This window comes from Ailuropoda melanoleuca, chromosome 13 (genome assembly GCF_002007445.2).
Source record: "Ailuropoda melanoleuca isolate Jingjing chromosome 13, ASM200744v2, whole genome shotgun sequence".
NCBI classification, from domain to species: domain Eukaryota; kingdom Metazoa; phylum Chordata; class Mammalia; order Carnivora; family Ursidae; genus Ailuropoda; species Ailuropoda melanoleuca.
Genome location: NC_048230.1, coordinates 51,376,353 through 51,402,173, shown reverse-complemented (window position 1 = coordinate 51,402,173; position 25,821 = coordinate 51,376,353). Strand labels below are relative to the sequence as shown.

Sequence of the window (25,821 nt, the reverse complement as noted above, 5' to 3'; positions counted from 1 at the left end):
GGCACTGCCTTTTGATTGGTTCACAGCCAACCGGACGGCTTGAGTCACGTCCAAGGCGGTGACAGCGCGCAGGCGTACTTGCCGGTAAGGCCCCGGAAGTGTTGGAGCCAACCGCCCGCCAGACTTTGGCCGTTCTAGCGCCCGCGGTGTTCTCCAGGATCTGACATTTGTCGGAGAGACAGCATTTCCTTGGCGTCAATCAACGTTGTCGCGCAAGAGGTAAAGTCGGAGGAGATTAACGAACCACTCGAACGCGCCAGTAAGTAAGATGGCGAGAAGGGCAGGAGAGAGTGGGGCCGATCGATAGCGCAGCGCTCGGCGCTTCGCCCTTTGCGCGTGCGCAGTGAACGTGCGCTCAGAGCGATCGATCGGGCAGAATTCGCGCCTCCATTTTTCTGGGAGAAAGCGGGATATCGAGAGAGCCGGACTAGCGGGTACTGGGGGCCTGGGATGCATGGAGAGCGGCTGGTGCGGTCAGCTGGGGTCTTTTCGGGACAACAGGAAAGATGAGCGAAGCGGGAAGGCCCGATAGTGAGCGGGGTGGCATGCGCCCTGAGTTGCCAGGCTGGGCCTGCACACCCTCTTCTCTTCCTCTAAGGCCTCGCTCCCACCCTCACTCCGTCCTTAGTTCGCTTTTACGGCGGGATGGTAGCTGAGCTTCGTGAGGGGGTGTGTGTGTTCTCGCCCTGATCCCCCTTCTAGTTCCGGGTGTAGACAGTTCCTAGGCCTTGTTCTTCCCGTCCTGGGGCCTCGGCGTCCTCGCCTGCAAATTGGGGGTGGTAATTAGGTACTTACTAGCCCAGCGAGCAAACGTTCTGTGAGACTTGAGAAGCGGGCCGCGTACTTTCTCTTCTTTCCTAATTTTTGTGTACCCCGCGATGCTCCTGGCATGAGTGCAGAGACAGGAGAGAATAGTGGTTAAGTTCTGGGCTCTGCTGTGGGCAGTCCTGGCGGCCACTTGACGAGTTAACTCAGCCACATTTTATTTTCACCTTCCTAAGTTATTTCTGCGGGTTTCATCATCTCTATTGTGTCCTAGTGTTGTCTACACAAGCATAGATTTATATACAGTTGCTTGTACGTGTGCTTAAATATTTTGAATGATTTCATTCAGTGAGCTAATGCTTGTAAAGTACTTAGCACGGTGTCTGGCAAGTGCTTAATAAATGTTGGCTGCTGTTATTAACACCCATCAGTGCAGCACGGTAAGGACTGGAGCTCTGAGGTCAGATAGCCGGGGTAAGGATCCAGGCTGTGTCATTGATAAGCTCTTTGATCCTGGGTAAGGTAACCTCTCTGCACCTCGGGTTCCCTATCCCTAAAATAGGATTAGATGAGTATTAAATGAGGTAATGCATATAAATTGCTTACACACTGTGGTGTTATATACTACACTTAGTCTAACAAATTTTAGCTAGTTTATCGTTAATTTTTTTTTAAGATTTTTATTTATTTATTTATTTGAGGGTGAGCATGAGCAGGGTGAGGGGCAGAGGGAGAAGCAGGCTCCCCCATGAGCAGGGAGCCCTCTGGGAGGCTGGATCCCAGGACCGCGGGATCATGACCTGAGCTGAAGGCAGACACTTAACCGACTGAGCCACGCAGGCACCAGGTGCCCCTATCATTAAATTTTTAAGGAACACTACAGGTAGTTATCAGGAACGACACAGTCTAGAGTTAAACCATCTGTTTGCTAATCCTGGTTTCTCCAGGCACTGGTCGTGGGAACTTGGACAAGTTATTTTCCCTTCTCCTCTGTAAACAAGATTACAGGGCCTCCCTTACAGGATGGTGTTGGGGACTAAGTAAGAAAAAACATGCTGAACATTCAGTAACTGTTAGCTGTTCTTATGATCAGTAGCTTCAGTTATTCTCCAGAGGAGAATTAGTTAGAAAACATGGTTCCCCACTCCTTTACTATAAGACACCCCCCTTCCAGAATCTTTCCCTGTAAAGTACAGCAATCCAGGCAGTACCGATGTTACTGCTCGCTCCTCTCCTTTCTGGTATTCCTCTCTCTCCCCTGTGCTCTGACTTCCAATTTCTTGTCTGCCTGTGACTTCTGTTCTTTATTACTGGCCCCAGGCTCCTGTGGCCTTCTGGTAGCTGTCCAGACATACATATACATACAAACACTGATTTTTAGAAGTCAAATTTATCCACTCATGTCCACCAGTTGGACTTACTTTTTTTGCATAGATTGGAAACCATCATCTGCAGTTTTCATTTTACTTTCTAAGAGAGAACTTAAGCACTTGTGAACCAATCTAAGGGCACAATCCTTTAGATTTTTACCCTTTTTTTTCCTTCATTTTTTTATAGTTGTTTTGGCCATATCCTATTTGCCAATATTTTATTAAGCAAGTCATCTTTGAATCTTTCCAAAGCACTCAACTTGATTAGTTTTCGTAGCGTAGTGGCTTTTGTGCCCTTGAGTTTTTATTTACTATCTAATTAAATTGTGTAATTTAACAAATTTAGTTACAGTGTGTTTCAAGAATGAACTTAACTGATGTCAGTAAGCATACAGCTCAGCTGGTGGAAACAGTGTCTAGACATTCAACAATAGCAGCTGTCTTACCTATTGCAAAAACCAGTCAGTGTCTTAGAAGAAGTGGAAGATTCTGGGATAGCAATATAGAATAAAAGTGGCAGGCAGGTAGTTTGACAGAGAAGAAAAATGGATGAAAAGTTCTGTAAATGTTCACTAATGTGATTTGAATAATTTCTGTGTGCCACTCAGCTCAGTGCTCTGCACGTACCATCTTATTTAACCTTTGCTAACTTGTTTAGCGGCTGAGGAACATGATCTCGGAGGAAGGAGGTTGATGACCAAAGATGATGGAACTAATGGAGCTGGGATTTACACCCCACAAGTCTGGCCAGATTACTGTGTTGCTTCTGTGACTTACTACTGCCTCTGCCCTTCACCATCCCTGTTTTCTCATCTTGCAGCTGGCAAGGAAATTGTCTTCCTCTTCTCCAAGATGTACAGAACCAAAGTGGGCTTGAAGGACCGCCAGCAGCTCTACAAGCTGATCATTAGCCAGCTGCTCTACGATGGCTACATCAGCATTGCTAATGGCCTCATTAATGAAATCAAGCCTCAGTCTGTTTGTGCACCCTCGGAGCAGCTCCTGCATCTCATCAAACTAGGTAGCTTTGAATGCAGATTCATTGATTCCGTGACAAGGTTCCAGATGTTTTTGAAATCAGAGTTTTTCAAGATTATTTTTGTGTAGTTTTGGTGCCTAGTATGTGTCACATACATGCTAGATACTGAAAGAGTAAGCAAACCCGTGACTATGAAGATTTCGAGCTGGTTCTAGCCTCAGGCTCTGTATAAGAGTTATCTGAAGCGTTTCATTGTGCTGTTGACCAGATTTCAGTTCAAATGGTATTTCAGAGGCCTCTTCACCTTTTCTAAAATAACCCACTGTCTTCCCCAAACCTCAGGTATTCTAAAACAGCAGTCCTATTTCCTTCATAACAGAATCACTATCTGAAATTTTCTTCATTGTTTCAGGTTGTTTCCCACACAGTCTGTACCTCCCCAGAAAAGACAGCAAGCTCAATAAAGATCAGGATCTTGTCTCGTTCAACAGTATATCCTGGGTTTTCCCTGGGTTGTAGAAAGCACTCAGTAAAATATAGAATTACCAACATGTTTATACCCTTTGACGTAGCAATGCCATTTTTGAGAATTTCTGTTCAAATTTGAGGAAATAAAATGAATACAACTGAAATACCCAACAATAAGGAATTAGTTGTGAGTGTTCTTGTGTCCATCGCATTGAGTCCAACAACATGATATAGATAAAGGTTACACTGGCCAGATGTTTATTCTGTTTGAGTAAATGAACAAGTTACAAAATATCATATAGTGTGGTTCTATTTTTGTTTTAAGAATTGTAACAACTGTGCATGGGGAAAGGTCCAGAAGAATTCATTCCACCCTGTTAACAGCAATTATTTCTGGGTCATCTAATGGAAAGTCATTTTTATTTTTGTGTTCATCTGTATTCCTAATTTTTCTTATACTAATAAACATGCTGTTTATATGATATGTGAAGTTATTTTTAAATTTAAAATGCATTTTCTTGAGAAACTTCTGTTTATTTAAATATCAACATTCTTTCAAATATGTTTCACTAGTGTTAATGCTAACAATGTATCTGACTTAATGAGCCTTAAAGCTGCCACTAACAGATCTCAGCACTAAAAATATTAAAATCCAGAATGGGGAAAAAATAGCTTAACTGTAGAACTGCTTTTTTTGTTTTTTGGGTTCTTTTTACATTTCTGTAGTTGTGATTAAAGTAGAAAATTTTGGAGGCAAAAATCAGGGGAGCTGATGTAACCTATTGGAGCCTAACCTTCCATATTGCCTATAGTGTTGTCATTATGCATGCACCCAGGTCAGTAGACATAATTTTGTGAAGTGCTAAGTGTCATGCAGCTCCAAGAAAGAGTGAATTGATATTGGATCCAGATTTTGGTCTTGTCTTTTTCAAATAACATTTTTTCATGCACTTAATTTTTTTTTTTTAAGATTTTATTTATTTGAGATAGAGCATGAGCAGGGGGAGGGGCAGAGGGAGAGGGGAAAGCAGGCTTACAGCTGAGCACAGAGCCCAACACAGGGCTCGATCCCAGGACCCAAGGACCATGACCCAAGCTGAAGGCAGACACTTAACTGACTGAGCCACCCAGGCACCCCTCATGCACTTAATTTTTATTCCTTTCAGGAATGGAAAATGATGATACTGCAGTTCAGTATGCAATTGGTCGTTCAGATACAGTTGCCCCAGGCACAGGAATTGACCTGGAATTTGATGCAGACGTCCAAACTATGTCCCCAGAGGCTTCAGAGTACGAAACATGCTATGTCACATCCCATAAAGGACCATGCCGTGTAGCTACCTACAGTAGAGATGGGCAGTTAATAGCTACTGGATCTGCTGATGCTTCCATAAAGATACTTGACACAGAAAGAATGTTGGCCAAAAGTGCCATGCCAATAGAGGTAAAAAATCCCAGTAACGTATGTACTGTTTGTCTGTTGTTCATTGGGAAAGTGAGAGACCAGTTTAGACTGGACTTAGCATAGTTGGGTACTTCGAGTCAGACAGCTTTTAGATTTTGAGCTTCTGTTTTCTTATTGGTCTAGGTCATGATGAATGAGACTGCACAACAGAACATGGAAAACCACCCAGTGATTCGAACGCTTTATGACCACGTGGATGAAGTCACATGTCTCGCTTTCCACCCAACAGAACAGATCCTTGCCTCTGGTTCAAGGGATTATACTCTTAAATTATTTGATTATTCCAAACCATCTGCAAAAAGAGCCTTCAAATACATTCAGGTTAGGAATGTTTGGAAAGGAGCTTTACATTTTTTCTTAAAAATAAAGAGCTATTATTGTATGACTGTTTTCTTTTTTAAAGTAGTCTCAGTGATCCTATAAAACAGGAGGACACGACAAGGACACATGCCGCAGGTGGCTCGGGAATCTGATTTGCATGGACACATGATCCACATGCTGCCCTGTGCCCACCTTCTCTGGCCGGTCAGGACTGCTGGTCACAGTTCATGCAACAAGGGTTCAGAATCTGTATCACTTTTTTAAGGTTGCAGAACCCTATTTAAAGACAAACCAACTTCGCTGAAAGTGTAACTTAATGGGAATCAAAAAATTACTCAGTTGAAACTATCAGATGTTTCCTGGAAAAGTCACATTTGGTGCCATATTTTGAATTTCCAGTTCAGAAATACTAAAGTTTGGGTAGTGACTTCCACCTTTTAATAATTTAACTTAGTTTTTTACTCTATTTGGAAACCTAGGACAAATTGAAGAAGCTATTCATGTGTACAAGTTGTGTTAATCCTTCTTCGTTCATGTGTGAATGAATGCTAGCCTGATGATATTCCGTTCTGAGTTCACCCGATGTTCATTTGCAAATAATGAAGCTTGCTTCTGCAGTTTGGAATAAATAATCTTACCAGTAAATAGTTTTTGAAATCTCTGTTCAAATGATACTTTCTTGTATTCTAGAAAGTTCATTGTTCCTTATACCTGTGTAACATCTGACCATTGTTTTATATGTTCTCTCCATCAACCAGATATTTTCCACATTTCCTCTGTATTTAATTGTTCACTAGTTGGTCACTTAATGTTAATGTCTCTGTCCTAACAGGAAGCTGAAATGTTACGCTCCATCTCTTTTCATCCTTCTGGAGACTTTATACTTGTTGGGACTCAGCATCCTACTCTGCGGCTTTATGATATCAATACATTTCAGTGTTTTGTCTCTTGCAATCCTCAAGACCAGCACACCGATGCTATATGCTCCGTGAATTACAATCCTAGTGCCAATATGTATGTAACTGGTAGCAAGGACGGCTGCATCAAGTTATGGGATGGTGTTTCAAATCGATGCATCACAACTTTTGAGAAAGCCCACGATGGTGCTGAAGTTTGTTCTGCCATTTTCTCCAAAAATTCTAAATACATTCTCTCCAGTGGAAAAGACTCTGTAGCTAAACTTTGGGAAATATCAACAGGACGAACGCTGGTCAGATACACAGGTATGCAAAAAATTGCCATTACTTAACATTTCTATAGCATGTTATGGTTTCCAGAACGCTTAAATCTTCACAAGAGCCACACCGTAAATGTACACATTGAGCAAGGCAGATGTGATCCCTCTTTTAGATAAGAAACCAAGACTTAGAGGTTAAGTAGTTTAGCCAAGGCTGCAGTTTGTAAGAAGCAGAGCTGGAAATAGAACCATAGTTTCATAACCTTGTTCTCCATACGTTACGGCTTACACGAGATCTGATGCTGTGCAAGTGACATTTGAGACTCTGGTGGTCCATTTGTACGCCAATGATCTGCCTTTTTCCCCTCAAACATAAGAGCACTTCAGAGAAAAGCCTAAGTTAGTGGGTCTCAGTAAATATATGCATTAGGGAAAGAAGGCTGAGAGGGAAGATCTTGGCCTGTTCCTGAGAGAGTGCAGGTAGCCCTAACTTGCACTGAATGTTGGTAAAATACTGTGTCTCATTCTCTGTTCCTCAGAACTGCAAAGGCTCTTGTTTGGTAGAAAACCTCCAGTAAACTTCAGCTAGTTTCCTCTGTTGTGAGATGTTGGTGTCATACACTAAAATCACCAGGACCAGAACTTTGTAAGAAAACAGCCATTGTAAGGGCTTGGCGGTTGTGGTTATTCGACTTTTAGAGAAGAAATCTGAACCACTAGGGTGCAGCACAGCCCCGTCAGATTTAGCTCCTGGTGACCAGAGTTCGCTTCCTGCCATCTGCCTGGCTTCTGACATAAACATACAACTAGCAAGTCTTGGGAAGAGTCATTTTTATCATAATTCTTGGTGACTTTGTTGAAACACTTTTGTATGGAGCTATTTTGAAGAATTTCTTTAATTGTTACTGTTCAAGGACTGTGTTCTTGTTGCAAAAAGAAGATACGAAAGTGATCAAAGAAAAAATGGGAAAGCTGCCTGCATCTCACAAGTAACGACCGCGGTCTGAGTGTGGAAGACAGGGTGCACACTAGATTCTCACAGGATTTATCGTGTTTGGTCTTGTGAATATGGGGATGTTTCATGGTTATATGTGGCTTATTGTTTTGTTGTGATGGAGAATTGGGATTTGATTTTAAAATGAGATTATACGGAATTTATATGCAAATTCCCTCGTTTTCTAATTCACAGGTTAAGACTCCATGTCAGCATGCTTAGATCTGTGTTTCCAGCTTCAGTGTTTAGTTAGAATTCAAAGGATTCTTAAAGACAAGGAAAGACTATCAAGCCTTAGAAATTTCAATGTTAAAAATTAATTCAAAACAGTAAAAATTAAAATGCTGAACTAGGGAAATAATATGCATAGCATGTAAAGTGGACCCATATCAGTGGTCAGTGAGCTCAAGGGGAGCTAGGTGACCGGCGGCACCGTAAACCTAAGAAATGAAAAGGGGAAGTATCTTTCTGTACTCATCAGATGGTGGGAATTTAAAAGATTGATACTATCTTGTATTGATCAACATTTTAGGAAATTACATATTTTATTGTTCATAGTGTCAGCTGGTGAATATTTCTAAAGGGCAGGTTGGTGTCCTGTATCAAAATTTTCAGCATTGGACCCACTATGTGCACTCTTAGAAATTCAGACTAAAATGACTCTCGGCAAGTATGCACATGTACACACAGAAGGATGTCTGTCCTGACGTTATCTAGAGAAGGGGAAAGGGAGAGGCAACAAATACCCCCCAGAAAGCATTGAGTAAGTGGTTGTTACGCATCCTTTCCACGGTATGCAGCCTTGAAAACTAAACACTCACCCTGGCAAGCTGTGTGTGTTACACCTCATGCTGATCCTTGCAGCTGTCTTGAGGGAGGTGCTAGAATTATCCTCCACAGAGCAGAAGAGAAATTGAAGGTGTAACGGGGCTGTGTAATTTGTCCATGTTCACGTCATCAAACCATATTCCATCTTTATAGATCTCTACTACAGACTGTTGAATAAAAGCACATGGTGTATGCTCTGCTTTAGAAATGATGGACAACATATAGAGATATTGAGAAAGGATATTCATCAAAATACTAACTCTGGATACAAAACTATCAGGCAGTTTTTATTTTTTTATGCTTTATTCAGTATTTTAAACATAAAATCTGTATTTTCATAGTTCTGAAAAAGCCTAAAGCTTCCTTTTGGAGAGCAGATGTTCGTACATTCCAGTAATTCTGTTCTAGGGATTTAATCCTGAGGAAATAATGTGTTCTGTAGAAAGAATTTGTCACAGTGCTATTTGTGATCAGATACAAACTAAATGCCTAGCAGAGAAGGAATTATTAACTAGTAATAGTGCTTCCTAACAGTGGTGTATATTGCAGCCAATAAAAAACATCAAAGAATGAATATACCCAACAAAAAGTTGATTTAAACTGTGACAGAAAAGATATAATATAGCACCAATTTTGTATTTTTTTAAGATGCTTTTATGCCTAGAGTACATCAGAGCGTTCACAGTTGCCCGAGGTGGTGAGCTGGTGGTGATTTTCTTTTGCAGACTTTCTTGGAGTGTCCCAAATTGCACAATAAATGTGTATTCCTTCCATTTTAAAATGCTGTTTTGCCATCGACAGGATAATTAACCAAAGTACAGCAGTCTGAGGATGGAAAATGTAAACGTGGACAGCTAGCCCTGGCACTCAGACCCTTAACCTCTCATCTCTGCAGGTGCCGGCTTGAGCGGGCGGCAGGTACACCGGACGCAGGCCGTGTTCAACCACACCGAGGACTACGTGCTGCTGCCAGACGAGAGGACCATCAGTCTGTGCTGCTGGGACTCTCGCACTGCCGAGCGCCGGAACCTGCTCTCCCTCGGCCACAACAACATCGTGCGCTGCATAGTGCATTCGCCCACCAACCCCGGCTTCATGACGTGCAGCGATGACTTCCGAGCACGGTTTTGGTACCGGAGATCAACCACAGACTAGCCCGCCTCCGTGATACAGGGTTCTTTTCTCGAGGACTGTGCCCCTCTTGCCCCCGTGTCCTGACACCAGCTCTGGTAGTAAGTCACTGCACCATCTGGCAGTTGTGCTGCCACCTCTCCATCCTTCTTGGATTTGTACAAAAGAATCTTTTTTTACCTTGATGTAGAATCATGGTGGGAAAAGTTGGAAACGCAGATCTGTGCGGTGGTTCTGCATTCACTGATTATTACAGTGTGATTTTCATCGGTTTTGTAAATACAGGACTTGCCATTTCTCTTGAATCTCTTGATCATTTGAAGAAGGATAGAGTATTAAAGTGCTTTCTAGATCTCAAGTGGATCTGTCCTGAGGAATTTTCATTTGGTAGTTTTGTCAACTCTTGTGCCTGTTCTCCACCCTGTTTGTCTCTATCTCCTTGCAGAATACATTGTGACAGATAAGAAGGCATACAGCTCTGAGAATCAAGAGTGTTGTGCCATATTAAAACCATTTTAGAGAATCCATCGATTCTATCCTAAAATGACATCATTCTGAAAATAAAACTCGAATCTCCAACTTTAGTGTTACACCTTTTTCACTGCAATAAAATTAGCGGCGGGTTTTTCCTGAAGATTTGTAGGAGACGATATGTTTCATCATACCTCCCACATTCTCCTTTCATTGCTGCAATGCTCATCTTCAGTAAATACTTCTGATAAGATTATTACCAGTTGATGGAAAACCTAATTGAAGATCCATCCAATCTAACCAATTTAGGTGACCCCACTGCCGCTCTCCCGTGTTGCTTGTTTCACAGACAATTAATATCCATTGACTTTGTTCTTGTGTAATTTTAAATCTCATTTTTCAGTTCTCTTCAGTATGAATCATCCCTGCTCATCATGGATGCACATGGCAACTATGTTCTTGGAAGATTTTTGCAATTAACCAACCAATAGGGGTTTTCTTTTTCTTGAAACTTTTTAGCAAGTGACACTATTTCTCTGGATTCACTTCAGGCTAGGTCAGGGAACCCTAACCTCCGATCTGAAAGACTTTGGTTTATATTTGTCCCCAAATACAAATACCTCATGATCTGGGTAGGAGTACCTAACAGTAGAATCTAGGGTCATTCGATAAAAATACGAGATAGATTAAAGTTAAAGTAAGTGTTTTATGTTATAGGAACTTTAAAATCTGAGGGTTACTGCATAAAAATTCTGCATTAGTCGTCCTCCTTAAGGATCATATCAACTCTTTGATCTATGAAACCATTTTAGGCATTCTTAACGTGTTAAATCAGAGTTTTAGTTCAGATTTCCAAAGAGCTGTATTTTATGGTCTCTAGTGAGTTTGGATTTATTTTTATTTTGTGTCCTGATTCTCCAGCTTTTGAACTTGGCCACCTGTGGGTGCTGCTTTTGTAAGATTAGAAGAAACCTACTGAATAGGAACAAGAGTAACCGGTTCCGTAAAAAATTAGCAACCCAAACTCCTAGCTTCTTTTTCTGCTGCTTCTTTTGCTTTCAGCCCTATGAAGCCGCAGCAGAGATTGAACATCTCTGCGTCCTTCTGCTCCAGCACATGCACTAGAGTGACCCCATTGCATTCCCGATGTCAGGTCCGCTGGGTCTTTTTAACTGTTCATGAATTTAAATAATGATGCCTACTCTTTCCAGTTCCTGGAATAGTCTCAGCAGTGGAGCTGTAGTTTCAGGACTCCTACCTGTAAGATCAAGATACTTTCATGTGTTTCCAAAACAGACTTTTTTTTTTCTTTTGAAAATCACATTAAGGGGCACCTGGGTGGCTCAGTTGGTGAAGCACCTGCCTTCGGCTCAGGTCATGATCCCGGGGTCCTGGGATCGAGTCCCATGGCTCCCTGCTTGGGGGAGACTGCCTCTATCCTCTCCTCCCACTCCTGCTCTCTCTATCTCTGTCGCTATCTCTGTCTCAAATAAAACCTTAAAAAAAAATAAAAATCACATATTTTGAACTGGTATAAATGCCAGGAATATTACATGGACTTGACATCAGCATGTCATTAACTGTACCACGTAACACCCTGGCTTTCAAACAGTGAATAATAAGTCAGGATAAGAACTTAAAACTTCTATGTTATTTTTTAAAGATACGTGATTTCTAAATAAACTTTTTGTATATAATGATAATTTAAAGCTAGTTTTTGTTTTGTTTTTTTGTTTTTGGACCTTGCTTTGAATGTTTTCATATTTAAACATGTCTTCTCAAACAGCAGTTACGACTTTGGTACTTCTCATACTGTTTCTTTAGTGTCGTGTTCTAGAAGTCAGATTTTTATAGCCGAATCTCCTTTAGCTATGTACCTTTCCTAAAACTCAAGTATAATTCCATTTCTTTTGATGATTCAGAGAAACCAACCTTTCACCTTAGACTGTGGTTTCCCTTTGGAAGGGCGATGTTGGGGTGGGGGAGGCGTCTCAGCTCTGTTACTAACTTGTTAAGTAGTAACGCAAGCCGCTTCTCTTCAGTGCCACAGCTTCCTTTACTGGGATTAAAGAGCTTAATCAAAGTCATCCCCAACATGCACTCAATCAGCGAAGCGCTTTTTTTGTTTTAACACAGCATGCTAGAAACAGCTATGGGGGAGGGGGAGACTTCTGTTCCTGAAAATACGGGGGACCAGATACTCTGAGAGCCCTTTCAGTACACACCTGGATAGAATTTATTTTTATTTCTAATCTCTAAATAGCTGAGCTAGCAAGAAATTCTCCGGGAATTCCTGAGAGACACAAACAACCAGAAAGCACGAAGCCAGACAATCAGGAGCTATGGGGTGGCCAGCTGCATGGAGGACATTTGTCAGTCCCCTGGAGCCTAATGACTTCTGAGCTCTGACTTCGCATGGTGGGAGCTTTGGTCCAGACCTAGAAAGAAAGCCCAGAACCCAGAAGGTGCCCCATTCCCGGAAGGGGTAAACTTGACAAAAACCCTGCCTCCCGGAAAGAGGAGAGCCGCCTGATGTGGTGCTGGCTCGGGTTTGTGGGAAGGGTCTTCTCTGACACTCCCACCCACAAGCTATTCGTCCATGTAAGCTGGGAACGAACAACTCGCACTACTTGTGTGGCTTGGAGAAAAGCGAGCTGAGGCTCTAAAGCAACTCCCGAGAATGCCCAACAGAAGCTGGCATGGGTGAGGGAAGAACACATCTTTCCCCCAGGCCCCAGTTCTCCCAGAGCCAGCTCTGAGAATCATGGGTTCACGATCAAGTATGTAAGGAAACCGCCCCCATGATGAGAAGCACTAGAGACTAGACACGAGAGTTGCACTTGAAGACTTGGAATTAATCAGATGTACGATGTGTGAGTGCATCGAGCATGACAAGCTGAAACAGGACCGAGGACCAAGAGACTTAAAAAAGGGACCAAGGGTATTTGAACCACAACAAAAACCCTTTAGAAAATAGTTGACATTTTTTTTTCTTTTACGATTTATTTATTTATTTAAGAGAAAGAGGGAAGGAGAAAGAAGCAGACTCCCCAGTGAGCAGAGAGCCTGACATGGGACTCGATCCCAGGACCCAGGGATCATGACCTGAGCTGAAAGCAGACACTTAACTGACAGAGCCACCCAGGCATCCCAATAGTTAACATTTCTATAGCTTTCATTCCTCAGGCTTTTAGCCTTTTTCTGGAGCTTTTCTTTGCCTTCCAACTCCCTTGGTGGGCGTTCTAATCTGTGAAGCCTCCTTCCCACTCACCGTTCGGCCAATTTACTCTTCACAGTCTGGCTGCTCACCGGACAGCGACCCCTTGCCTGTGGCCCCATGCTCTGCCCCGGGGTTTTCTTGTGCTCATTAACACTTAGCCCCTCTCCTCCAGCTTTTGGGGCCCCTTTTTTTTTTTTTTTTTTTTTTTTTTTGCATCCTGTTTCTCAAGTCTGGCTTCCTTTTTCCTCTCCACCTTGGTGTCAAAATTCAGGCTATTAAACAGAGTCATCACTGACATTTAGAATCCCAGTCCTCCCTGTTTGTATCCATGCATTAGGGAATTTAGGTGAATTTGTTGACAATTTATGAAATTCTGCTTTCACTAAAGAGCTGTATTTGAGTTATTTTCTTGAGGTTAAAAGCTGCCAGATTATTAGATGATTTTAAAGCCATGCAGTCGGACATTTCCTCCTAAGCCTTTAACGCTTTGGCCTTCTTCACCTGGTGTCCAGTGGCACTTAAAAACTCAGGCATTGAGTGCCAGCGTTCAAAGACTACCCCTCAAGGAACTTGGTAGCTAAAAGTCCACGTGAAAACAGTATAAAGTGTACCAAAAACCAGTCCCATATACAAAAGCAATCTACCTTCCTGTGCATTTATTAGGAGCTATAGAAGTGAAGTGGTCAGATGCCCAAGGCTTTGAAGAGAAAATTCATCCAAAATACTGTTCCCAGTAGCGTTTGTCAAGAGAAGGGGGAAAATTACCTCATTAGAGTCTCGGACTTGGTTCCCTTGAACTCGAGCTGTTTCAACCTTCAGTCAGTAGGATATTATGAAAGCCACCCAATTTCCTGGAATAGCAAACTCTTGCAATATTTGTGCACAGAAGGACACATTTGCCTAAAGAAGTAAATACGAATGGATTGCAGCAAAATGTCTAAGGGCTTTCATTCAGAAAAACGACAGGGCCAAATAGCAGACTGAAAGCCAAGCCCTGCATTCACAAAATACAACAGTGGGTATCCGTGTAAGAGTGGGTCTGTTTCCTTTTGGAACCAAATCTATGGCTTTTGTGCCTTCATTCTGTTTTTTAATTTAAGTTGTTTCTCCTNGCTTTCATTCAGAAAAACGACAGGGCCAAATAGCAGACTGAAAGCCAAGCCCTGCATTCACAAAATACAACACTGGGTATCCGTGTAAGAGTGGGTCTGTTTCCTTTTGGGACCAAATCTATGGCTTTTGTGCCTTCATTCTGTTTTTTAATTTAAGTTGTTTCTCCTAAAAAAATAATAATAAGTAAATGAATAAAAAGACACTCAAATTACAGCATTCTAACCTGTATGGGGAACTCCAGGGTCAGCCCTTCAGTATTGGGAAGAATCACTGTCAGGAGTTTGCCAAGATGGTGGGAACCATCCAGAATGGACCTGGCATGAAGTCTAGCTTTTCTCTGAGAGGCTCGGGTCTGAATTCTGCCTCTGTCCCATCACTGTGTGACCTTGAGCAAGTTTGTCCATCCTTTTTACCTCTTTTCAAATATATACAAAGGTCCCTTATACAATAAAAACAATGTTTGCCAGGGGCTGGGGCCCAACAGCGGGAGAAGGAGTGACCGCTAATGGGTATGGGCTTCTTTCTAGGGTGATGAAATATTCTCAAATTAGATAGTGCTGATGGTTGCACAACTCTGCATATACTAAACAAACAAAACAAAACAAAACCCTGAATTGTGCTCTTTAACAGGATGAATTTTGTGGTATGTGAATTCTATCTTAATAAAGCCGTTGTTTTTTAATTCAATGTCAACAGTACAGTATAATGATGGGGCGCCTGGGTGGCTCAGTCATTAAGCGTCTGCCTTCAGCTCAGGGCGTGATCCCGGCATTCTGGGATCGAGCCCCGCATCAGGCTCCTCTGCTGGGAGCCTGCTTCTTCCTCTCCCACTCCCCCTGCTTGTGTTCCCTCTCTTGCTGGCTGTCTCTCTCTCTGTCAAATAAATAAATAAAATCTTAAAAAAAAAAAAGTACAGTATAACGAATTGCCATGCAGCCATCGCTCAGACTCCCCAGCCAGCTACTCATAACTAATCTTCTTTTACCTACACCTCCAGCCACTTTCCCCGTTGAATTACTTCAAAGCAAATCTCAGATCTTTATCTGTAAATATATAAGTACATCTGAGAGATAAAGACTTTCAAAAACAAAATCATGACATAGTTATATCTAAATATACATGGAAGCATCAAATTGAGGTTAATAGATTCCCACCCTGGAAACGTGAACCTCGGCCTTAGCTCAGCATTGCCTGCATCTTCCTCATCTGAGATCCAGGATGACCACGCCCACCAACACGGTGATGCAGTTTAGGGCCAGAAGAAAGCAGGAGCAAAGAGGCATACCCCCGAAAAATGTCCAGCTGCACAATCAACGGCGTGGAAATCACCTGTCATTCCGTAGATGCCTTTGTCTTATACGTATTACTAGTTATATGCCTTGCAGGAGTATCACGGTAATGATTCGTCCTATCTGTAAAGACGAATAGGATAGAATCCTTCTGCTAACCCAGGCTGTCATTCATAACCTCAGCCCTTATGACTCATTGCTCTTCCAACTGAGTCTGCTTGGTTCCCTTAAATGGAACTTGCTCATTCCATCTCTTTTTTTTGCACATTCATGGTGCTGCAGCTAGAAACAAGCTCTGCCTTTATACCGATCTGCCCCTGCTGCTCATATCTTGCCTTCCTCCTGAAGCCTTCCCTAAATTACTCCCCATTCTCCCATCTCTGTCGTCCTCTCTGTGGATCGCCACTCTCAATTTGTTGTTCAGTCAGCTTGTGTTCATTCTGTGGGGTCATTGTTGCCTGCCGGTTTATCTGCTCCCACCTGCGACATGTCAATTACTTGGCCCTGGAAGTTAACTCCCAACAATGATAACAATTTAAAATACGAATTGTCTCAGCCAGAAATCAGTCAGCTCTTTCCGTCAGTAAATCCTTCCTGGTGCTCAGACTTGCAAGGACTGACTACACAGAATTGGATAGCTGGCAGACCAGACAGAGAGTGCTAGAAGGGCAGGAAGGTAGCAGCAGGGAGAGATCACCGGTTGGAGAGGCAACCTGAGCCAGGCTCGGAAGAGTGGGTACCAGTCTGTTTAAATGAAATAAAACTGTGAACGTGCCTAGCAAAGAGTCTTCTTCTGGGTACGTCCTCTCTGAACGCTTAGTCTGAATTTCGAGAAAGTAAAAAGACTTAGCAAGTAATGCCGAACTGCGGTGAGCTAGTGCCGTGGTTTCGAGTTCAGATGGTGGGTGGGTGAGATTTAAGAGATAATTTAATTGTTCTGAAAAGTGCTCAGCAGAGCGCTGGTACAGAGTCAGCACTCGGAAAATGTTCATCAGACGTTTTGGAGCAAAGACCAGAAGGTAGGCCTGGGGTCAGAGCGAGGAGCAGTGTGCATCGGAGGAGAGATGAGTGGGGACTAGGTCCTTTAAGGCATTCCCCTTGACTTATTTTCTCCCGGCTGGATGCGGGGCAAGTTTGGGAAGCAGGAAGGAAGAGAGGCTGACCACGATCCCAAATTTGGCCTAGCGGCCTCTAATCAGGAGAACGAGCTCGGTCTGTCTGGTGGAAGTTGTTCACAGAGTTTATGGGGACACGAATGCTGAGTGTCCATACACCGAACATTCAAAGTAGGAACTTCACCCTATAAAGCAGAAGAGCTTTTTTTTTTTCTTCTTTTGTGGTTTCACATAGCAAATGTATGACAATCTCTACTTACAGACCAAGTGAGATGCCGGGCATCAAGGAGTGAGGGTGGACTGGATTTCTGTCTCCTCTCCATCAGCCCCTTTATTTTACTCTTATCGTGCTCTCCAGAAGGTCTGCCTGCTGGGAGAATCGTTTTGACAATTTCCCGTGTTGTCCAGATAGCTCCATAGAATTCAGTTTCTGAGAACCGGCCAGAGGCATGCAGTGACATTGCATAATCCTCTGCTGAAGCCGGAGATATCAGCCGGAGAGCTCACGAGAGCTGTTTCACACCAAGATGAAAGGAGCCGGCGTCATGGATGGTGCGCCCAAGGTGCGTATCGGGGCTGTTTGGATGGGCAGGGGGGCAAAACAACCCGTTATGGTTAAGGACATTGACCGATTTTAGTTCCAAGTTTCTAATGGAGTCGAGAGGTGAATACTAGTAACATGTGATTTTGAGAAGGAAAAGTTTAACATGAGTCTAAGTGTGGAAGAGATATGTACTCAAAGACCCTGCCAGTCCGATTCAGAGAAGGATGAAAATGACTTCCAGCAGAAGCCAGTTTATGGGGTTGATAACACAACCCATCCATGCCTTTGTGTTCATTTGCCTTCTGACATACTTTTCGAGCAAGATGTGAGTCTCGGCCTCAGCCCATGTTGACCTCCCTTCTCTCTGGACCCTGTAGACCCTTGGTGTCACTCCCAGGTGTCCTGGTTGATTCTGTGTTCCTTCCCAAGAGCAGAGTCTAGATCTGGCTTCTGCCTCCTGTGCTGAGTCCACTGGGGGCATTCCGCACACTACTGCCCGGGAACTTTTGTACTGATACATGTGAGTGGGGCTCAAGTCTGTGTCATGACTCAAAAAAGATTCGCTATTTAGAAAGTTGTAATGGCTGCTTTAAAGGAAAAACAGCTGGGACACAAGGAAAATGAAACTCAAGGATTATCTTGCTATACCTTTTAAAAATCTAAAGTAGAACGGGAAAAAATGAAACAGTTACTAAAGGGGAAGCTTGTTTATATGAATTACATATATGTTACTTAGCATTGAAATAATAACAATGGATGTCACTAGTGGAATTTATGGCCGAGTAACCTATGACAGCCTCTTTTATATGGATCGCATGTAAATATCTAAGCTTCCCTAGAATTTTATACCCAACTATTTTCTTTAAAAAAATTTTAAACCATTGGAAAACTGGGGGGAAAAAAGTAATTTGGTAAATCCCTGCATACCCTTTACCTAGATTCACTAATTCCTGGCACTTTGTCACATCTGTCTGCATCCATTTGTGTATATTTAGACACACGTGTGCACACACTTTGTTGTTACCGTTGTTAAACCATTTGAAAACAAATTGTTGGCATAATGACATTTCCCCCCTAAATGACACTTCACCTCAATAATGTGTCTCCTAAAAACAAGGACATTCGTCTACACAACTCCAACCTGATTGCGGGCAAGAAAATTTAACGTTGAATTAATAACGTCCTTCTAATACTCAGTCCACATCACGGCAGTACTGGGGCAAGAACTCACGTCTTCAACGCCTCGTCCAGAGGCAACCTCAGCTCAGGGTTTGCTAGGACCCCTACAAAACTGTCAATGCACATATGATATAATATACTTTTTTAAAAGCTTTCTACAAATAGGAGCACTAACTACAACTGTTGAGCTTCTCACCAGGTTAACGGTATATATTAGAGTCCCACTTATTTTCGCACAATTGATCTCCTTGATTATTATTAATTAATTGCTTTTTATTAGCTGGTGATAGAATGCAGTCAGGGGTCATATTATGTAAGTGGTTCTCAGCTTTGGTGCATTTGGCTTTGAAGCACCCTCATGTTCATCAGGGGACCCCAAAACACCTCTCATACCCTGAAGGTGAACTGCGGACAGCAGGTGGTGACCAGTGCCTGGGCATCACGCTGTCTCCTGGTGCTGCTGCTTGTCACCCAGCAGTTCTGTGTCAGTAGAGTCTTGGCCTTTGTGCCCAGCAGCCTTTGTGTCGTTGTCTGACTTTCATTAGGTTTTCCCTAATTCTTGTATAAAACCAAGAGAAACTGGAAAATCAATATGGTGATATAAGTGCTAGGAAACGCTGGGAGCCGTACATGTGCAGCAGAGGGAGAAGCTCGTCATGTGTGGCAACGTGGTCCATTTAACACGTCATTCGTTGGCTTACTGGACTGTAGCTGGATGACTCCATGTTCAACTCCCTTCAAGAAATGCTGGAAAGTTAGGTCTCAAAGACAGGGTGAAGATGTGATTTTATTATATGTAAACCCTTGTTTGGGATTTCAGGTAGTTTCCAAAGTGCCTTATTTATGACAATAGAGTCTGCGTGTACTTTAGCGCTGGAGTCCCGTGTGTTACAAATTGTATTCACTTCTGAGTGTGCGTTTGTGCCCGCACATGTGTGCCCCTGAGGGCACACCATTAGAGGTGATATTGAAACTGGCATCTTTGGGCACAGACATGTTGGTCTCACTGGACTTGAAGGAGAATTACAGAGTCAAGTAAGCATGGTATTTGTTTTCCTTCACTTTCTGAAAATTTCTGAAATTTGATTCTATTTTAAACCTGCTTTCTCACAGTATTTTCTCTATGGCCTATACTTTCCCTCTTCTGTCAATATGGCTGTGTGCTCACCCGGTTTTCTGAAAGGAGTTTTCAAACAAGTGTCTTTCCCCTGTTACTGAAGGGTGGATGTCCAGAGAACTGCTCAAAGTAATATTTATGTGTTACACACATTTAAATGTTCTTAGATGGCCTTAACGTTTCAGATTCAGCCTCAAGTAAAGAGCAAATATCCTTTAGCCCTCTTCCATCCCAATTCTGGGTGGAGCGGTCCTCGAGCCCCTCAAGGAGGGTCACAGTAAAGATGGAGAATTAAAATCACCAACATTCCCAGGGCTGGTCTAGACACGGACAGACCCAACAGCGATGGGTCTGCGGCTTGCCAGATGGAGCTTGTTTCTGTACTCCGGGCAAGAGCACTGGGGATGTCATTTGTGGGTGGGGAGAAGTTGTGGGCTCTTCTCGTGCCTTTAGGACCTCTGAGGTGGGAAGCAAGACATTGTAACTCAGTCTTTGTTGAGGAATGGCAAGTGGGAATGTGTGCAGAGAACTTACGATGGTCACAAGGCCAGCCTGACCCCTTCCTGCCAGACCCCCCACCTCACTGCCTCCCCTTCCCCTGCCTTGGGATGTTCCATTTGGGGGCTGGATCCCACTGGGGACTCCCCACAAGCATCTTCCATACTCGCTCGCTTGCTTGACCCCTCTCTGGCCCACCCCATCCAAGTCACTCTTCCCACTGGCACCCTCCCTGGTCATTCTCATCTTCCGCCACCTCTTCCTTTATCAACATCTGAAACCATCTTTCCCAATTGTTTCTCCCTTTGTTCGTCATCAGTCTTCCCCTCTGGAGCACCAGCTCTACAAAGGACAGAGCTGGGCGTTTTTATTCAGTGCTACATCTCCAGTGCCTACAGCAGTGCCTGCCCATAGTAGGTGCCCAATAAACGCTTTGAGTGTGTGTGTGTGAATAAATGGGAGGTCACAGAGAGTGCAGATGGAAACTTGCGACATAGCCCTGCCCTGCCACAAGGTCAGAGACGGTACTTCCTAGTTGTCAGACACCTGGGAACGGAGGCCGGCCCTGACTCTAAGCTCCCTAAGCCTTACCTGGCCCCCGCCTGACCCACTTAGCCAAGACTCTCGAGAACTAGCCCCCTTCCTGCTCCATGGTCAGATATTGCCTTAGATCTGAGCCTTTGCAGCTGAAGTCAAGGTCAGAAGGACCTGCGGCCTCCCTGTGAGCTTGTCCAGCAGCTCCATCCCTTCACCTGCCTCACAAGGGAAAACAGCCCAGATACAACAGCCAGCTTGAGAACAGGATTCACTGTCCATCGTTTGGCCATACACGCCAATAAGCGGGTAATTATTGGATCCTGGGGTTTGGATGATCAACACAGAGCTGATGTTCTGGTGGGGTCAGAAAGTTAGTAGATGAGTAACTGGACAGAATGATTTCAGCTGCTGATAACTGCCATAAAGAAAATAAAACAAGGTGATCTGATAGAGGTGATGGACAGAAAGGGCCTCTCTGGAGACCTGAATGATGGCAGAAGCATTCCAGGCAGAGGGGACAGCAAAGGCAAAGGCCCTGCAGCGGGAATGAATTCCCCATGGTGGAGGATCTGTAAAAAGGCCGTCGTTGTTGGGGCAGAAGGACAAGGAGAGAGAGTAGGCAGAAATGAGATCAGAGGGGGAAGCAGGGTCCTGTTCACATAGGACCTTTTTGGTCCTGAAAAGAACTTTTAGGTGCATTCTAACTGCAAAGGAAGCCACTGGCCTATTTAAAGCAGGAGATGACACGGTCTGATCTATGTTTCTAAGACATCACTCAGGCTGCTATGCAACAAGTGGACTGTTGGCCAAGAAGAGCAGAAGCTGGGGCATGAGTCAGGAGACAAAGGCGGGTGGCCTTCCTTTCCATTTTGGAAGCCGCCATGCTGTTCTCAATGGACACGGACAAAAATCGCTTGCCCTGCCTTTTGGAAAAAACTTTTGACATTTGAAACTGTCAGGGGATGTGAACAGAAAGAATAGTAAATAAAGGTATAAATAGTTTTTACTGAACTACACGTGCTACAGACCCCTTTTTTTCCGAAACCGATGATTGTTTTCTACCAACCTTATTTCCAGACAATATACCTTTCATTCATTCAACAAATATCGAGTGCCTGCCCTGTGCCATGCACTATTCTAAATGCCACAAAGGACAAAAGTGTCTCGGCCCCTTTCTTTCTTTTTTTTTTATAAAGATTTTATTTATTTATTCATTCGACAGAGATAGAGACAGCCCGTGAGAGAGGGAACACAAGCAGGGGGAGTGGGAGGGGAAGAAGCAGGCTCATAGCAGAGGAGCCTGATGTGGGGCTCGATCCCATAACGCCGGGATCACACCCTGAGCCGAAAGCAGACGCTTAACCGCTGTGCCACCCAGGCGCCCCTCGGCCCCTTTCTCAGTATAATGAACTGTCGTTTTAGTTAATAAAAAGTCCATCGATTATACGATCACCCTTGTTTAATAACTTCTATTCTCGTAACATTTTATTGGCTAGAGAGCTCACTATTACAAAAGGGGGGGGGCTAAACCGAACACCCTCGGGACCCCCAAAGTTACCAGACTATTCGAAGAAAAGTGGCCTGCATGATCATTGAATGGGGAAGCTGGCATAGAAACAGAACATGGTCATTTGGGAACTAGGATGACTAAGGGAGGAAATGACAAGTGCTTGGAGGGGAAATAACTTCAAAGGACAGAGGTGGGAGGCGGGGAGAAGTGATATTTGGATACTCCAACATGAGTTGCAAAAAGGGGAAATAAATATTTTAGGAACCATGTCCAACTGTACTGCTCATAAGCCATTTGTAGATCAGAATGGAGGAGGACGCCCATGTCCACACCATGGGAACAGAGTTAATGCCAAGAAGGCAATGTGTCCTGCCCCTGGGACATCATCTCAGGCTTCCGCATGAAGGCTTTGCTGTCTCTGCAAACCCCTCGAGGGAAAACACGGAACCACTGAAAAGTGATCCACAGGTGTGTCTGGGCTCCCCGTGTGGCCACTCACTCCAGAGAGAATGTCTCCGTGAGCTTAGAAGTTACTGAATGTACAGTTTTGTTCTTTTTCTTTAAAGTGTTGCTTCTCTTTGAATCAAGAAACAGCTTTTGCTCCACATCTGTTACAAGCCCAGGGACTGGAATAAATTCACACCCACAGAGGGGGAGACCAAGAGCTTAAATAACAGGGTGGCTCCTTGCTTTCCTAACACCCCTAAAAATGACCCTGGGGGATGGAGAATTCGGTGAGCAGGCATGAACCTTCCATTATTTTTCTGTGATCCGTGAAACGGCTTGGGCCAGCTTTGAATTTTTCCTGATCAATCAGATGGAAAAAAATCACACCCTGCAGGGACCTTGCAGGGACCTTGACTGCTGGCAAACAAGACGATCTTAGATGCGGGACACGGATAGAACATTTTCCTAACGTCAGTTATGTATTCTCATGTGCATTAGAAAACAATGAAACCTAGCTCATCAAACGTAATTTTATAGGTAATGCTGCTGGAGGGAGTTGTTTTTAATTGGCCTCATTTCACATTTTACTTTAAGTAAAACAATGGAGCGACGACACGTGGCTGTGACGGGAAGCCATTAATAGACACACGGGATTGAAGAAGCAGTCTCAGACAAAGTGTCCTCCTCATCGGGGGTGGTACGATGGCACAGAACACCTTCTTGTATCCCCCCTGCCTTCCCTCTTCTTTTCCTTTTAAAAAAAAGAGAAAGAAGGAAGAGAGGCAAGGAAGCTAAGAAGGGAAAGAACCTACCTATGGAGCCCCCGAGACATTCCCAGTTACTCGCCCTCCTCCCTTCACAAGCTTCTCACGAGCAAGGGCTGAACCTCAGCCACTTTCAGAAGTTGCTTCCGACTTCTCCTTTTTCCAAACGAGGTATCTTAATCAATAAGCCAGGGACACGGCTGGCCAGGAGTGGACGTGGAGGTCAGGTGGAGGGGGATGGTGAGGAATAGATGCGCTGGATCTGCAGGTCCCTGAGGCCCGAAGGACACAGTGTGGTACAACAGGGACCCGTCTTGGGCCATATCTTAAAAAATCAATTACTAGAAGGCCTGGTTTCTCATTGCATCATTTCAATCCTGAGGCCAGATCAAGGGGACCTTGGGGCTGCTTGCTCCGCCCAGCACATGTTGTCAGACATACAGTAGGTGCTTAATATATAATTGCAAATCGTTGAAGCACTAAAAGTGCATTCAAGCAAGGTTCCCATGAAAAAGGGAAGTAGGTTCAAACAAATGGATCTGGTCAAGACCCAAACCTATTGGAAAACCACAGTATTCAGGCTTCAGGGAAGAAAATACTTCACTTCCATTGGGCGGCTTTGGAATTTTTTTCTGGCCAGTCACTTCCTCAAAGTCTCATCAGTGGGCAAGACGTTCGGGAGCTACGGAAGTCCTGTGATGAGGGGCTTTTTCATCTGAACCATCAGGAAGAATTCAAAGCTGGAGGGATCCAGAGGTCGTTGGTACTGTGGAGAAATCACTTCAAGTTTGTGCTGTTTCATAGGTGACGCCATCATCCAGGGGCATTTTGACAGGTGTTAGGAAGACAAGGAATCACTCTTACTTAAGTTGTTCTGTTTCTCTCATAGAGCTTCTCATTTCCAAGTTCACCAGGGTTATTCCCACCACGGCTGTTTGCACCCAGATGGCTGGGGGGGGAGGGGAGCAGGGGACAGATGGAGGGAACGCACGGTGTGGCCGGCCCCATCCTTTCCCAGGGCTGTTGGGTTCAGCCCAGATCTGCTGGCGAGAACAGCTGCAGGAAGAGGACACTGTTCACACACAAGTGTTTCAGACCCACACCTTCCAGCATTCTAGCACAAACGGTCACCAAAGAACTGCCCTCCCCAAGCGATTTCTGCCGTGTTTTCCAGGATATGGAGTAATCACCTCTAAAAATACTTTCTTTGAAGGATCAAGATGAAGGTAAATGTGAGTATCGGAGTTTGCCTCTGCTGGCATCCATTTCTTGCAACTATCCAAACTGTTTGGGACTCTAACTTCACCATGGAAAGGGGTCCATTACTTGTTATCTCAAATTTTTCCCCCAAGTTAAGGGAGCAGATAACGATATTCCTTAAATAAACATCACACCAGTGGAAGTAATTGAAAGTTGCTCTATGGCCCATTTTGGGCTTTGAAACCGAAAAGAGAGAATTTTTATTTTGTTTAAAAAGTAATATTCTACTCGGGTAATTTTTTTTTTTTAAAGCTTATGTGTTACTCTAAACATAAAGGTAATTGGGGGGGAAAAAGTCATTTCAGTGTCTCACTGAAAGTGACTTCAGGTCACTTTCTCCATATTCTGGAGCCTTTCACTGGAGAGCTCGTCCACTTTTTCAGAGGGGCTTGCTGGAGCCAAAGCTCGCTGATTTCCCCAGCCTCTCTGGCAGACAACAGCAGCTTTCCCTCAGCGTCTCTCCTTTAGCCACTTTGCTAAGTCTCTAAAAACCAGCTCCTAGAGAAACAACTCTTCTTTATGTCGTAGGATGAGGCAAGAAATTACTTAGCTGTCACCTCATTAAGAAGAAAAAAAAAAAGCCTAAATATTTCCGAGACTAAAATGCAGATTCTTGAAGCAGAACCGTTCAGGCTCTCTGACCACATTAGCACGACACATGGAAGGGGAGTAATTGAATAGGGTTGCAAGTCGCAGGGCGAGTTCTGCTTATGAAATATACCATTTTGCGATCTGCCGTGACGCGTAGTTCCCTAGAGCTTGTGGAATTGCGCTTGTCAGTGGAAGTGTTGCTCTGGAAAGCTATTGAAATCCGTGAGGGAAAACAGAAGTGACGGTAACAGCTTCTTTCTTGAACAATCTTCCAAGGGAGATTCTTCAAGAGGAGGGAAGAAGGAAGGAGGGACAAATGGAAGACAGGAAATGGGGTGGTGGGGCTGGGGGGGAGAAAAGGAAGAGGAGCCCTCAGAATACAGCCCCGGGGGTGGGGGGGAGGCAGCAGCAGGTCGTTCTCGCCGCCCTCCCCCATGTTACAGGCACGCAACGCCGCCTCTGGTGTCTTGCAACAGCTCGTCCTCGTTTTCGCTGTTGGTGGTATGACTTTGTGTGGAAAACTGCTTTCTGCTGAGGTGAGGTTGACTTTGAGGCAAGGTTCCTTCTATCCAATCAGGGTAGAATGGACGGGAGTGATTAATGACAACCAGTCGCTCAAGTTTACCCATGGAAAGCCATTTCCTTCCAATAGAACCAAATCCTTTTTT

The 25,821-nt window shown here is 43.9% G+C and overlaps 2 protein-coding genes across 9 annotated transcripts in view; both read left to right on the top strand.

Annotated features, from left to right (window-relative positions):
* The first annotated feature begins 70 nt into the window (after nucleotides 1-70).
* Nucleotides 71-11,678, top strand: CSTF1 (cleavage stimulation factor subunit 1). Of its 3 annotated transcripts, none has more exons than XM_011227477.3 (6): nucleotides 71-219; nucleotides 2,956-3,156; nucleotides 4,749-5,026; nucleotides 5,171-5,368; nucleotides 6,201-6,591; nucleotides 9,263-11,678. In XM_011227477.3, exons 2-6 carry the CDS (start codon nucleotides 2,988-2,990, stop codon nucleotides 9,520-9,522), a joined length of 1,296 nt encoding a protein of 431 aa, XP_011225779.1. In that variant the 5' UTR covers nucleotides 71-219; nucleotides 2,956-2,987; the 3' UTR covers nucleotides 9,523-11,678. The 3 variants fall into 3 exon arrangements, with proteins under 3 accessions (XP_011225779.1, XP_011225778.1, XP_011225777.1); XM_011227476.3 differs by having other exon boundaries at nucleotides 71-259; XM_011227475.3 differs by lacking the exon at nucleotides 71-219 and adding an exon at nucleotides 324-434.
* A 5,284-nt stretch (nucleotides 11,679-16,962) lies between these two features.
* CASS4 (Cas scaffold protein family member 4) overlaps nucleotides 16,963-25,821 on the top strand; it is a 33,715-nt gene continuing 24,856 nt past the window's right edge. For 2 of the 6 annotated variants that reach the window (XM_034641901.1, XM_011227470.3), the window contains exon 1: nucleotides 16,963-17,269. In XM_034641901.1, coding sequence (XP_034497792.1) covers nucleotides 17,234-17,269 — 36 coding nt within the window. In that variant the 5' untranslated portion in view covers nucleotides 16,963-17,233. Of the gene's footprint in view, nucleotides 17,270-20,483; nucleotides 20,888-21,940; nucleotides 22,560-24,476; nucleotides 24,535-25,821 lie in introns of those variants that run through there. The other 4 variants (XM_011227471.3, XM_034641899.1, XM_019801796.2 and 1 more) reach the window with 4 other exon arrangements.